Source organism: Lipotes vexillifer, unplaced genomic scaffold, assembly GCF_000442215.2.
Source record: "Lipotes vexillifer unplaced genomic scaffold, Lipotes_vexillifer_v1.1 scaffold69, whole genome shotgun sequence".
NCBI lineage: Eukaryota > Metazoa > Chordata > Mammalia > Artiodactyla > Lipotidae > Lipotes > Lipotes vexillifer.
Window position 1 is genome coordinate 6,250,413 of NW_006790942.1, and position 15,736 is coordinate 6,266,148.

General features: G+C 38.9%; 1 protein-coding gene across 5 annotated transcripts in view; it reads left to right on the plus strand.

Moving 5' to 3' along the window:
* Positions 1-14,790: 14,790 nt before the first annotated feature.
* SDCBP (syndecan binding protein) overlaps positions 14,791-15,736 on the plus strand; it is a 14,876-nt gene continuing 13,930 nt past the window's right edge. For 3 of the 5 annotated variants that reach the window (XM_007464054.1, XM_007464050.1, XM_007464051.1), the window contains exon 1: positions 14,791-14,849. In XM_007464054.1, coding sequence (XP_007464116.1) covers positions 14,799-14,849 — 51 coding nt within the window. In that variant the 5' untranslated portion in view covers positions 14,791-14,798. The remainder of the gene's footprint in view (positions 14,850-15,736) is intronic. The other 2 variants (XM_007464052.1, XM_007464053.1) reach the window with 2 other exon arrangements.

The window sequence follows — 15,736 nt, forward strand, 5'->3', positions numbered from 1 at the left end:
GTTGTATAGTACGTTGCAGTTTTCTTCCATTTTTAAGGTAGGATAAAGTTCCGGTGTGTGTGTGTGTGTGTGTGTGTGTGTGTGTGTGCGCGCGCGCGCGCACGCATGCGCACGCATATATATATATGTGTTGACATTTTATTTATCCATTCATCTGTCGATAGACTCTTGGGTTGCTTCCACGTTTGAGCTGTTGCGAATAATGCTGCTGTGAATGTAGGTATACAAATACCTCTTCAGATCCAGATTTCGATTCTTTTGGGTTTATACTCAGAAATGGAATTGCTGGATCATACAGCCTTCTATTTTTAATTATGGGGGGAACTGCCATACTGTGTTTTATAGCACCTGTACCATTTTCCATTCCCTCCAACAGTGAATAAGGGTTCTAATTTGTCCACATCCTTGCCAACACTTGTTTTCTTTTTTTTGATAGTTGTTACTCTGGTGGCTGTGAGGTGGTATTTGATTGGCATTTCCGTTATGATTAGTGATGTTGAGCATCTTTTCATGTGCCTATTGGCTGTTCCTCTATATTTTTTGGAGAAATGTCTATTCATGTTCTTTGCCAATTTTGGTTTTTTTTGGTTGGTTTAGGAGTTCTCTAAATATTCTGGATATTAATCCCTTATTAGATATGATTTGCAAATATTTTCTCGCATTCAGTGGGTTGCCTTTTTATGCTATTGATAAGTGTCCTTTGATGCACAAATTTCCATTAAGTCCAATATGTATTTTTTCTTTTGTGACCTGTGCCTTTGGTGTCATATCGAAGAAACCATTGCCAAATCCAATGTCAGGAATGTTTTGTCCTGTGTTTTCTTCTAAGAGTTTTATTGTTTTAGGTCTTACTTTTAGATCCTGGATCCATTTTGAGTTAACTTTTGTATATATTGTGTTAGGTAAGGGTCCACCTTCTTTCTTTTGCATGTGGATATCCAATTTTCCCAGTGACATTTGTTGAAAAGACTGTCTTTTCCATTGAATGGTCTTGGCACCCTTGTCAAAAATCATTTGACCATGTATATGAGGGTTTATTTTAGGCTGTCTGTTGTATTCCATTGGTCTTTGTTTGTCTTTATGCTAATATTATACCATTTTGATAGTTTTCTTTTTTAATTTTTAAAAATTTTTGGCTGTGTTGGGTCTTTGTTGCTGCACGTGGGCTTTCTCTAGTTGCAGCCAGCGGAGGCTACTCTTCGTTGCGGTGCGCAGGCTTCTCAGTGCGGTGGCTTCTCGTTGCAGAGCACGGGCTCTAGGCGTGTGGGCTTCAGTAGTTACCATTTTGAATACTCTAGCTTTATAGTAAATTTTGAAATCAGGAAGTGTGAGTTCTCCAGTTTTGTTTCTAAGATTGTTTTCAATTTCAGCAGTGTTTTTCATTGTACAAGTTTTTTACCTTCTTGATTAGATTCGTTAAGTAGTTTATTCTTTTTGATGCTATTGTAAACGGATTTGGTTTTGTGTTTTCCTTTTCAGGTTGCTTGTTATTTATGTATAAAAATGCAACTGATTTTTGTGCATTGACTGTATCCTGTTACATTGCTGAATTTGTTTTTTAGTTTTAATGCTTTTTTGTGGAGTCTTTAAGGTCTTTTAAACCCTAAACATATAAGGTCATATCTGAAAACAGATAATTTTACTTCTTTTCCCGTTTGGATGCCTTTTATTCCTTTTTCTTGCTCTGGCTAGAACTTGCAGTACTGTGTTGAAGAGTAGTGTTGAAAGTGGGCATGCTTGCCTTGTTCCTGACCTTAGTGGAAAAATATTCAGTCTTTCACCATTGAGTATGATGTTTGCTGTGGGTTTTGCATATATGGCTTTTATTATGTGGAAGTTGTTTTCTTCTACTCCTATTCTGTTGTGTGTTTTTATCATAAAGCGGTGTTGAATTTTGTCAAATGCTTTTCCTACATCAATTCAGATGATCTTGTGTTTTTTGCACTTCATTTTGTTGATATGTATTACTTTGAACAATTTTCATATGTTGAACCATCTTCGTATTCCAGAAATAAATCCCATTTGTTAAAAGGTGGCTAATCCTTTTAACATGCTGTTGAATTCTGTTTGCTAGTATTTTGTTGAGGATTGCATCAATGTTCATAAGGGGTGTTGGTCTATAGTTTTCTTTCTTGTGTCTTTGTCTGGCTTTGGTATCAGGGTAATGCTGTCCTCAGAATGAAAGTGTCCCCTTTTCAATTTTTTGCAAAATTTTGGAAGGATTGGTATTCTTCTTTAAATGTTTAGTAGAGTTCACCAATGAAGCTATCAGGTTCAGTGCTTTTCCTTGTTGAGACTTTTTTTTTTAAGTGTCCAGCTTATCTTCAGGTATTTTCCTTTTTAAAAAAATTTTTAATTTATTTTTATATTTTGTGGTACACAGGCCTCTCACTGTTGTGGCCTCTCCCGTTGCGGAGCACAGGCTCCGGACGCACAGGCTCAGCGGCCATGGCTCATGGATCCAGCCGATCCACGGCATGTGGGATCTTCCCAGACTGGGGCACGAACCTGCGTCCCCTGCATTGGCAGGCGGACTCTCAACCACTGCGCCACCAGGGAAGCCCCTTGAGACATTTTTGATTACTGATTCAGTCTCCTTATTAGTTTTGGGTTTATTTAGATTTTCTGTTTCTTTCTGAGTTAGTCTTGATAAGTTTTGTGTTTCTAGGAATGTGTCCATTTCATCTAGTTTATCCAATTTTTTAGTGTACAGTTGTTTATAGTGCTCTCTTGTAGAGACTTCATGTTTTATTTCTCTAGAAACTCTGCTAGTATTCCCACTTTCATTTTAACATGTTGAGTTTTCTCTTTATTTTCTAGTCCATTTAGCTAAAGGTTTGTCGATTTTGTTGATCTTTTTAAAGAACTAAATTTAGTTTTCATTGATTTTTCTTTATTTTTTCTCTTCTCTTTTTTATTTATCTCTGTTACTTCCTTACTTCTGCTAGCTTTGGGTTTAGTGTGTGTTTCTTTTCCTGGTTCCTTAAGTTCCCCCTTCCTTTTAACACAAATTTGAGCGTACTTTATACGCTGCACTAAATAATGCCTTGTTTTTTCCAGTTAATGTGATAATATTTTCGACCTCGTTTACTATTTTGTGTATCTAGTACTTCCTCCTTTGTTTAAAGAATTTAGCTATTACAGTTGGTGCCTCAGTGAATAAAATGTTACATTTGTTGCTTTTTGTATGCAGGTATATTTATAGACTAAAACCTGAAGTGGTATTGCTGGGTTGGAGGGTATCTGCATATACGATTTTAGTAGATATTGCAAACCCACTCTTTATGGAAATTATACTACTTTACACTTTTACCAGTAATGTATGAGTGTTTCTCAAAGCCTCCTTATCAGCGAGTGTTGTCCAGCTTTGGATTTTTGCCAGTTCAGTAGGTGGGAAATGCAATCTTATGGGTAAAAGGAAGTTATACTTAGAGTAGACTTCATATGACCATATTTCTCAATTGCTTATCATCATCAGAGTCTCCTGGGATATTAAAAGAATAATTCCTCCGTTCTTCCATGAGGTCTGTGTCAGCTTGGTAAAGTATTTTTAACTAGTGCCCAAATAATTCTGATCTGGTGGTGAGCCAAGTTTGAGAAACACTGCCATGAAGACTGTTTAGGACTTTATCAAAGTGTGTTGCTTGACGCCATATGCGAATCATCTGGAATGCTTATGAATCCACAGTGTACTAGAAAACATGATCATTACTATTTATCATCTGGGTCCAGTGAATATTTTTTATTTTTTATAATTTAGGTCATTTTATGAATAACTTGCAGAAGTGAAAATAAAGGCATAGGGAAACACGGTTTTACTAGAAACAGAATTTTAATAACAACTTGAACATAAACCAAAAATTCTAAGTTTTCCTGGTTTTGAAGGTATATATAGCTGAAACGGGCAACATCTTTGAGTACAACTAATTGCTCATCAACTGTCATCCATACAGTTGGGAGATATCCTTTTTATAAATATTCCAGATTTCAGTTACATCTCTAATATATCTTAGCTTATCATTACTTTTAGGTTTTTTTTCATGCACTTGGTTGTCAAAACACAATACTGGATTTTAGATTTCATATCCATCTCTAATAGGTTCTAACGTTACTGTTCGGTAATTTTTGTACTTGCGTTGTCAAAATGCAGTATTTTTGCAAACTTTCATGGTTCATGATTTTGCAGGGATGACCATCTAACTTACATTTGCAAAGAATTTTCATTTATACTTTTATAAATACCAATTAGAATAGTCAGTGCAATAGATTTTTAAAAATTTCTCTCCATTGCTATTTTCATCTGGTCACCTTTGTTTAAATACCTGCCTTCATTTGGCTACTTACAAACCAAATCAAGTAAGTTTTGCTGTATAGATATAAAAGAGGAAAGAAGATGGTAAGTATCCTTTTAAACAGGATCTAGGGACTTGTTTCAAAATATTGCACGATAAAGTGCTTTCTTCAGAATGACTAACTGAAAAATTGTATTTTTTAAATTAAGTATAAGCATATTGTTTACTCATTGATCTCTAAGTTTGAGGAATTTCAATTAGGATATCTTCATCTGAAAACTCATAGTCTGAGGTTTGCTTTTGATCAATTCCCTCATTATCATAAAAGTCTAGAGTACAGCTATTTGTATTCATTTCTGATTTGTCTAATGTCTTCATCCAGTTTATTCTCTGTGCCATCATGGGTGAAAAATGAAAAATCCCACATTTTCTACTGTGTTCAAAGAATACAGTTTAGAAAAAAGGCTACAAAGATGGTGTCTCCAGACTTTATACATTTTTGGAAGAGGATGCAGTACTTTGGGCAACACATACTGAAGGATGACATAATGTATTCCTAGAATGAATAAGAGTGATTCTACTTTTTGTTCCTATTGTCATCTTAGTTTTTTCTTTAGCATACTTGGGAATAACGGATGAATAATGATTAAGTAATTCCTAGATACAGTAGCAAAACTATTTCAAGATATGGGAAAAATAAGTTCACTAAGATTCCATGACGCATCTTAGATTTATAAAGAAGTCCATTTAAACCCTTGTGATATTTGTAAGGTAGGGAGATTTTACTCTATTTAAAGATATTTTTTTCCAGTTCATCCCTCCCTCCCTTTCTTTTGTCTAAGAAAGAATAAAAGTCGTGAAATAGAACATCTGAAAAAGCAAACTCAAAATTTTAAATTGTGTCCATTGGACGCTGGTGGTATACAGAGGGTTAAAGGGCAGATTTCTGGACTCTACTCCAGACTTACTCTTAGTTTCTGGGGCCCGGACTCAAGAATCTGTGTTATTAACAAGATTTCCAGGTTATCCTTATGGACTTGAAGATGCGCTGTTTTAGGACCTTAAGAAGGTTTACTTTACTACCATATGGAAGTACTTTAGGTTACTTCTCTGATAGAGCATTTCAGTTGTTTCCTGTGCTGTGAGGTGATATCTCACTGTGGTTTTGATTTGCATTTCCCTGATGATGTTGAACACCACTGCATGTATCTGCTGACCATCTGTATGTCTTCTTTGGGGAAATGTCTGTTCAGCTCCTCTGCCCTTTTTTTAATTGGACTTTTATTTTTTTCGTTGTGGAGTTATATGAGTTCCTTTTTAAGCTTGGCTGTTAATCCTTATCAGATGCATGATTTGTAAATAGTTTCTACCATTTGCTAGGTTGCCTTTTCAGTTTATTGTTTCCTTTGCTGTACAGAACCTGTTTAGTTTGATGTAGTACCACTTGTTTATTTTTCTTCTGTTGCCTTTGCTTTTGGTGTTAAATCCAAATAGTCATCTCCAAGACTAATGTCAAGTGGCTCATTGCCAACGTTTCCTTCTAGAAATTTTATGGTTTCAGGTCTTATGTTCAAGTTTTAATACATTTTGAGTTGATATTTGTGCATGGTGTAAGATAGGGGTCAGATTTCATTCTTTTCCATGTGGTTGTCCAGTTTTCCCATTTACTGAAGAGAATGTACTTTTCCCATTGTATATTTTTGACACCTTGGTCACAAATTAATTGACCATACATGTGTGGGTTTGTTTTGGGGCTCTTTATTCTCTTCTGTTGGTCTATGTGTGTGTTTTTATGCAGTATCGTACTGTTTCAGTTACTATAGCTCTGTAATATAGTTCAAAGTGAAAGTGTGATGCTTCTAGCTTTGTGTTTTCCCTCAAGTTTGCTTTGACTATTTGGTGTTTTCTATGATTGCATACAAATTTTAGGGTCGTTTATTTTCTTTCTTTTAAAAATGCCATTGGAACTTTGACAGAGATTGCATTAAATCTTTAGATTACTTTGGATAGTATGCACATTTTAACAATATTAATTCCTCCAGTCCAGCAGCATGGAATATCTTTCCATTTATTTGTGTTGTCTTTCATTTCTTTCATCAATGTGCTATAGTTTCAGTGTACAGGTCTTTCACCTCCTTATTTAAATTTATTTCTCTGATGCAATTGTAAATGGGATTGTTTTCTTCTGTTTCTGGTAGTTAATTGTTAGCGTATAGAAAGGCAACAGATTTTTGTGTATTGGTTTTGTATCTTCCAGCTTTACCGAATTTATTAGTTCTAACAGTTTTTTGTTGATTCTTTCAGCTTTTCTACGTATTAGTAACATTTCACCTGCAAATACTGACAATTTTACTTACTCCTTTCCAATTTGGGTGCCTTTTATTTCTTTTTCTTGCCTAGTTGCTCTGGCTGGGACTTCCAGAGTATGTTAAATAAAAGTGGCAAAGTGGGCATCCTTGTGACTACATTTTTACATCCCCCACCCCCGTTTATACTTTTAATGTAACAGTTTACATCCTTTTATCTGTGTTTCCTTTAACAAATGGTTGTAGTTAGTTGTGTTTTGTTCTGTTTTTAACTTTTGTCTTTTAACCTTTATTCTAGCTTTGTGATTAATCCACCATGTTTACAGCTTTAGGTTACTCTGAATTTTTTTTATATATTTACTTTTACTATTGGGATTTATACTTTGTTTTCCTGTTACTAATTAGCACCTTTTTGTTTCAACTTAAATCCCTATAAAATTTCTTACAAGGCTGGTCTAGTGGTGATGAGCTCTGTTAGCTTTTGCTTGTTTGAGAAACTCTTTACCTTGCCTTCAAATCTGAAGGACAACTTTTCTGAGTGGAGTATTTTTTTGTTTTTGTTTTTGTTTTGCGATACGCAGGCCTCTCACTGCTGTGGCCTCTCCCGCTGCGGAGCACAGGCTCCGGACGCGCAGGCTCAGCGGCCATGGCTCACAGGCCCAGCTGCTCCGAGGCACGCGCGATCCTCCCGGACCGGGGCACGAACGCGTGTCCCCTGCATCGGCAGGCGAACTCTCAACCACTGTGCCACCAGGGAAGCCCAAGGAGTATTTTTCTTTTTTAAGATTTAATTTATTTTTGGCTGTGTTAGGTCTTTGTTGCGGTACGCGGGCTTCTCCTTGCGGTGGCTTCTCTTGTTGCGGAGCACGGGCTCTAGGCGTGTGGGCTTCAGTAGTTGTGGCACGTGGGCTCAGTGGTTGTGGCTCGCGACCTCTAGAGCGCAGGTTCACTAGTTGTGGTGCACGGGCTTAGTTCCTCCGTGGGATGTGGGACCTTCCTGGACCGGGGCTCAAACCCATGTTCCCTTCATTGGCAGGTGGATTCTTAACCACGGTGCCACCAGGGAAGTCCCCTGAGTGGAGTGTTCTTGGCGGCAGTTTTTTTCTTTCAGCGCTTTGAGTTATATCCTGCCACTTCCTTCTGACCTGCGGTTTCTGCTGAAAAATCTGCTCAGAGTCTCTTGGGGGTTATCTTGTACATAACAAGTTGTTTTTCTCCTGTCACTTTTTAAGATTCTCTCCTCGTTCTGATATTTTAATTATAATATGTATTGGTGTGGGTGTCTTCATCTCTTTTTTGGAACTTCCTGGATCCTGGAACTCCCTGAATTTCCTGGATCTAGATGTCTGTTTCCTTCCCAAAATTAGGGAAATCTTCAGCCATTGTTTCTTCTTTCTTATGTGAAGGAAACTTTCTTCACGTAAGTTTTCTGCCGCTTTCTCTCCTTTCCTTCAGAGAACCTTATGATGCAAATGTTGGTTAGCATGTTGTCTCAAACGTCTCAAGCTATCTTCATTCTTTTTTCTTTTTGCTGCTCTGATCAGATGAGTTACACTGCCCTGTCTTCTGCTTTCTTTCTTCCTTTCATCAGATTCATTTCTTCCTTTATTCCGCTTTGTCAAGTCTGCTGTTGAACTCCTCTATTGTGTTTTTTAGCCTTATGATCTCTACTTGGTGCCTTCTTATATTTTCAGTATCTTCTGAAATTCTTACTTTGTTCATCCATCGTTCTTCCGAGCTTGGTGGGCATCTTTATGACTGTAATTCAAAACTCTTTACAGGTAAATCACTTTCATTAAGGTCTTTTTTACAGAGCTTTTATCTTGGTCTTTCGTTTGGGTCATATTCTTCTGTTTCTTCGTTTCCTTTGACTCTCTTTGTTTAGATAAAACAGACACTTCTCCTAGTCTTAAACGACTGGCCTCATAGATGAGCCTTCTCGTTCGACCCTGCACTAGCTCTTGGTTGTATCTCATAACCTTTCAGCTTCCCCAGTAGCCTTCTTTATTGCTTTTGGCTCCCTATAGTTGAGGGTGTGTCAGGTCTGTCACTGGCCCAACAGGGAGGATTGCAGTCAGCACCTAGATTCAGGCCGTTGGGAAACCACACTCTCAGGCAGCAATTTTAAAAGTATGCGAATTTACCTGTTTCAGGGGAAGATTGGGAAATAGGCATTTCTGTCTGCTCCCTCTGCACTGAGCCCTGGTAAGACTGCCAGTTGACTGTGGCTTTGTTTGCTACAGTCCTGTTGAACTGGTGAATACAAGCCCCGCTGGCCACCAGGGCCAGGCTAGCCAGGGATGTCCCCTGTGGGCGGCAGACGTGTACACTGGCACTAGGTCCTTCCTCAGAGACGCTGGCTGCCTCGGGTGGGACAGAGAGGGAGAGTGCACAGATGGTACCTGCTGGCCCTCCCAGTTTCTGGAGAGAATTATAGCCCCTGGGTGTGTGTTTAATTACAAGCCTGCTTGCTCTTCAGGCCCCAGCTTTGAAGATAAGGTAATCGACCTCTTTTATGGGGAGCCTGGGGTGCAGTTCAGTCTGCTGTCTTTACACTGTACCCTGCAGGAGAACTTGTTAGGAGCTGTTTTCTCCGTAGGCCAGCTGGTGGGGCACCAACTTGTATGGGTTCCACAGTTAGCCCATCAGTGGGCCGCACCTCTGGGCCGACAGAGCCAGATGATGGCGCCATTGTCCTCTCCACAGGTGCAGCGCACTGTTGGCTTGGTGGTGGTGGAGGGGACTCAGGTAGGGTCTTCCTCACACCTGAAGCTGCCTTCGGGGTGAGCCTATCATACAGGTCCAGCCCCTGCCATGCAGCCGTCAGTAGGAGTGCTGTAGTCCTGTGGGACCTGTGAATGTACGCCCTGCTGGCAGCCAGAACCAGGCGATCAAGGGGTTGTCCCCTGGGCGGGCAGCTACAAAACCCGGAGCCCCAGATGTGTTGCACCATAGTTTTTTTTTTTTTTAAGATGAGTGGTCCTGCAGTCCTGAATTTTCATCATCCCAAGATTTTTTAAAAACAACTCAGACTAAACAAGCTGACAAACATTATTTTAACTTGAACGATCACACCATTTTTAAAAGGGGAGGCCAGTTGTAGTGGGTGGTTTGAGAGAAGGAATGAGTCAGTCGCTCAGAAAATGATGAGTGCTGCCATTTAGGTGAAATTAACTGGACATCTTTACTAGCATGTTTTCTACTTCATTAATCAGAGCATTGCTGCTAGAAAGCAAATTAACTAGGTGTTCCAAAATATCACATACAGTATCTGAATTTCAGAGTTCTTTGGTCTGTGCACATATTTAAGGACTAAGGAAGTTACCCAGACATTGCCCTGAGGAGGTAGAGGGTCAGATGGAAAACTTGATACTGAGGCAGAATTGGTCAAATTTTTTTTGTCTTCAGTTGTTCTGGAAGAACCCTGAAACTGTTCTAAGCACTGAGAAATCTCTTAGTAGTAATTGATTTGGGGGGTTATTTTCTGAAGGCCTGCACCACGACGTGCAGAGGCATTTAATGAGGCATGAGATGCAAGGAGGTTGCCGGAAGCATAGAGTGGGCCAAGCCTGGGTTTAGGTGTCAGTGAAGAGCACCAGTTCTTTCCAGGAATTAGACCAATGTTACTTTGTCAGGAATGTTGTGGGCAGACCATTAGAGTAGATGGCAAAGGTGTGGTGCCTACTGATCTCAGGAGCAGCGAGAGCTGTAAGCTCTCCCTTCTCACTGATTGCTCCGTTGGCTGAAGGGAAGGCCTGCAAAGAGAATTTTGTCTTTAGTTGGTACAGTCATAGTGTTTGATAGAGTTTTAAGTGAGAATAAAATGGGAATTCTCGTGCTGCTGTAATGGAATTATTTTTAGAGTTCTCTTAAATCTCATCATTCTGAAATTCCAAACATAATTGAAAGGATTTCAAGAGTAGCCTTGTGGTTCTTCAAAAAGGGCTAAGTATTTTTTTAAATATTTATTTATTTATTTGGTTGCACTGGGTCTTAGCTGTGGCATGCGGTCTTCCCAGTTGTGGCATGTGAACTCTTAGTTGTGGCATGCATGTGGGATCTAGTTCCCTGGCCAGGGATTGAACCCGAGCCTCTTGCATAGGGAGTGTGGAGTCTTATCCACTGCGCCACCAGGGAAGTCCCCAGGGCTAAGTATTTTTTGACACTTAGCTTTAGGTCAAAGGTTTAAATATACCATACAAGTGAGTTTTAATGGAGTCCTTCAAGAAAAATAATACATTTATTATTTTCCTGGAACGCTTTTAACAGTGTTGTTCGAAGTAGAAGGTTTGTTGGGAGTTCCCTGGTGGCTTAGTGGTTAGGATTCCAGGCTTTCGTGGCCCTGGCCTGGATTTAATCCCTGTTCTGGGAACTGAGATCCCATAAGCTGCTCGATGTGGCAAAAACAAAACAAAGCAAAAAACCCAAAAAACAAACAAAAATAACAAACCCAACAAAGTAGTAGACTTGCAAGATGAGATGATTAGAACTTTGCAATAAAAGTTTTAACTGTATCTTGTTTACTGTAATTTTGATACTATTGGCTAAAATATTTAATAAACATTTGTTTCCTGTCAGGATAAGGTATTGTGTTAGATAAATAAAAAATGTGGGCCTTCATCTCAAGTAGCAGAGTTAAACATAAACTAGCTGTAATGAAAGGCAAAGTGAAACTGCTAACCTGAGAGAAACAAATGATGTCAGACTGAAGTCATCAAAGGTGACCTCACAGAAGTCACCTTGACTAAGATTTTGATAGAAAAGTCCTGGGAGAATATTCCAGGAAGAAGACAAAGCTTTTATAAGGATGTGGAGACACAAACACTTGACCTGGGTAGGAAATGGCAAGTCATTTGTGGCTGGAACGTTGTAATGTTTGATAAGAAACTGGATGAAATGAGACCAAGAAATAGTTTGAAGTAGAAACATTGAGGAATCCTTTGTATTTTAGAAGAATGGTGAGATTTAATTAAGGTCAACTTACTTAAAATGAACAAACTAAATTTTTAAAAAAGTATAAGTTGCGGTGATATTATTTTTTAAAAAATTCTGGAAAGCCCATTTCTTTTCTTGGCCTGAGTGTGTGGGTGTGAGTGACCTCAGAGTTGTTGAGACAACTTCAGTTAATATTAGTTTGAAGAAAAGCTTTCTGTGGGGAAAAAAATTGAGAAAACTACTCAGTGAGTTTTGAATTGAGCCACTCATCCATTTCATTTTTCATGAGGAAAAATGGGATCTTGTAGGTGACCAGTGGCAGAACCAAAAATAGAAATAGCACCTGGATTACTGGTCAACATTAGTTACAGTGAATTTAAAACGATTGTGTTTATGATGTCGATAAAATGGTTGAAAGTTTAAATAAAATGTGTTTAGGGTGAAAGCTTCTAGGGAGGTAATCTTTTGAGACACAAAAGGTGCTTCATTTGTCTCTCCAGATTAATAGAGTTAAGCCATGTTTGATTGTGCTTTCTCAAGAATTTGCGTTTTATTCACAAACCTAGGCTCTGTATTCCTCTTCAAAACTGTATCAGGCTACTGCTATTCAGCATTTTATTGGAGGTTCTACCCCAGGGCAATTAGGCAAGAAAAAGAAATAACATGGGCAGAGGATTTAAATAGACATTTCTCCAAAGAGGATATAAAATAGCTACTAGGCACATGAAAGATGCTCAACATTATTAGTCATTAGGGAAATTCAGATCAAAACTACGATGAGACGCTTCATGTGCAGTAGGATTGCTGTAATAAAAAAAGACGATAGCGAGTATGTACTATGACGTTTCATGTAAGGGCCTTGAGCCTTCACAGATTTTATGTATGCGGGCATGGGAAGCGGAGCTGTTAGAACCAGTGCCCTGCAGATGCCGAGGGACAACCGCACTGGCCAAGATAGAAACTGGAACCCTCTCCTGCGCCGGTGGGAATGTAAAGTGGTGCAGTCACTTCAGAAACCAGTTCAGTTCCTCAAAAAGTTAAAGAGGGATATGCCCGTGTAACCTGGCAGTTTTACTCTTAGCTGTGTACCAAGACAATTAAGCATTATATGTTTACACACAAATTTGGATATAAATGCTCATTAGCATTATTAGCAGCATTGTTCATAAGTCAGAAAGTGTAGAGTCACCCGAAATGTCATCGACTGATACCCAGAAGTGTCATATCCAGACAGTGGGGTATTGTTCAGCCATTAAACAGGAGTGAAGCACTGGTACCTGCTGCGGCACGGATGGACTCTGGAAGCATTTATACTAAGTGAGAGAAGCTAGACACAAAGGCCACATGTCCTGTGATTCCAAGTTAAATGTCCAGAACAGGCAAATCGAGAGACAGAAAGTAGATTCATACTTGCTGGGAGCTGGAGGGATGGGAGAATGGGTGGGCATGGGGTTTCTTTCTGGGGTGATGGAAATGTTATAATATTAGACAATAGGGACGGTTGCACAACTCAGAATGTACTAAAAACTGTCGAATTGTATACTTTAAAAGAGTGGATTTTGTGGTATGTGAAGTGTATCAATTTAAAAAAGAACTGTCATTTAGTATCCAACTAGGAGACAGAAACCATACAGTAATTTGAACAGTGAAAGTTTAGTGTACAGAATTTTTAACGATACCATGATTGAAGAAACAGGGATTGGCCAGTCAGAAGTAAAGAGAACTTAAAAGAATACAGGAAGAGCACATTTACTAAGTGTCTGCTCACCCCAGGGCTGAGATAGAGTGCCCCAGGATGAGCTGTCCTCTTCCTGTATCGGGATCCAGGCTTTGTTGGAGAGAGTGCAGCCGTCACTCAATGGACAGTGAAGTTGCTGAGATACCAAACTTACTGGATAAGTCTCCCTTTGGGGTGCTGCACCTTGGAACTCGCTGCAAGCCACAGGAAGGGGTGCTAGGGAAAGCTACTCATGAGGGACGCCTTGCTGGTGACACCATTGCTGGGAACGTGCTCGACAGAGTATTGGGGACGGTTGGCTGCTGTGCACTGCGGGAGCTGGGTGCTTAGGCTGCTCCAAGCTGGCGCCTGGCTGGAGCCGTACACTGGAACTTAGAAAGGAAAAAACCCTTTCTCCTGTAGTGTGCCTCCAGCTTCCTCTGCTGACAGAGCTCAGCATCTTGCCACCTGGCAGAAGAGCAGATAATTAGGGCCCATCTCCATTTCCACAGAGCAGCCAATTATGGGTGGATTTTCATTGGGAGGTAATAAACTGATATGTCAAACCCTGTACCAATTTAGAATATATTCTGTTTTGTTGGGTTTAAAGGAAGTGTTCATCTCAAAACAGCTAAACAAAATTTTGGAGTGTATATCCCTGTAATTCTTTTAGAGAATTTTGTTTTAAATTACTACAAAAAGCAATTCATGGTCACTAAAAATCATTGAACAATATAGGAATGTTTAAAATATAAAAATGTCCCTCTTATCCCTCAGTCCCTTACCATCTATTTCATTCATTTCGCTTAAAGATAGAACTATTGTTAACAGTTGGTGTATAGTTTTTTACATGTACATATTTATGTAAAATGTGTATATATATATTTTTTTCCTAATAATAGAGGTTTTATACATAGATAACATGTATGAGCTGTTGTAGATTTTTGTTAGAAGGATGTAATAATACTGGCTCAGTTGCCAAGCCCTTGTGTAAGCTAGATGAGTCACATAATCGTTCTCTTTGATTTTCTTTTTTTGGGGGGTGGGGGGCGGTGGTGTGCGCGGGCCTCTCACTGTTGTGGCCTCTCGTTGCGGATCACAGGCTCTGGATGCGCAGGCTCAGCAGCCATGGCTCACGGGCCCAGCCGCTCCACGGCATGTGGGATCTTCCCGGACCAGGGCACGAACCTGTGTCCCCTGCATCGGCAGGCGGACTCTCAACCACTGTGCCACCAGGGAAGCCCCTCTTTGACTTTCTAAACTTCACAAATCAAGGGGCTTTTTACTAAGGGAAGTTTAAGATCTGTAATGGGTGTAGTTTGATCACAGAAGGGAGAGAGAGGTAGCTTGGCAACCATTCATCAGCCAGCAGTTTTTAGTATAGCTGCATGCTCATATTTTTCCATATGTTTTGCAAATTAAACGTCTCTTGTGTTAAACATTTATACACGTTTATATGTATGTTGCTGGCTGCATGTACTGTTTAAATTTCAAAAAAATATGAATCATAGAAATTTTTTATTTTTTCTTTAGGAAAATCCTGCAAAAATGTCTCTCTACCCTTCTCTTGAAGACCTGAAGGTAGACAAGGTGATTCAGGTATGTTTAAGTCCTTTAATTTAAGTACTTTTTTTTTCCCATGTACTCTGCCATACATTCTGGTTATAGGTGAAGTGAAGCAAGAAACTTAAATAGTAGATGTATTTGTCCGTTTTTACACTTTAAACTTTTCAATTTTTTCTAAAGTTTTTCTAACTAAAAAGTTAGAAAAGCTAGAGATTCTTTTTCATTTCACTGTGGATTAATGGGTACAGGTTATTATTTCTTTGAAACGGGACTTAAACTCTTCAAAGATAGCTTGGTTTTATAAGTTGGTAAAATATACTCCAACTTCTTCGACGTTCATTATCTTGTTTAAAATTCGTACGTTGTTCTTTTGGGTTTTCAGGTATGACCAGTCTTTAACATAATTGTCTTCTCTGAAGTTAAAAATCATAGAAATAGGGAGGTACATGCTGCTTTAGGAAGAGTATTAGTGTAAATGCACAATGAAAGTGTAGTGATTTGTTTCTTTTTAAATGTAAGCAGCAGTTTACTTGTTCCTGCTCTAAGTGGCTATGTTAGTACAGTTTTTCTAATTTCATTAAGTCAGAAATTTTTGTATTCCTTTATGTAAGTATTAGTTTTGAAGATAGATGCTTCTGCTTAAGAAGAAAGTTTGCGATTGGGATCAGTTCTTGCTGTTCTGTAAATTTTTTCTTTTTAACTAGAGATAATTGTATTTAATGAACCCATCGTGTTTCCAGTTTACTGTGAACTTTTTCTCTCAAAGTCAGAATTTTTTCAGCTGTCGTTTGTTCTTCTAATTTGACAAGATAAATTGAGCTCCCTGTTACACTTCTTTATTCCTAAAATCTTCTTGATACGATAAATGTGATGAAATTCTTTCCTTTTGAGTTGTTTTAATACTTCAAAGCTTCTTTCCC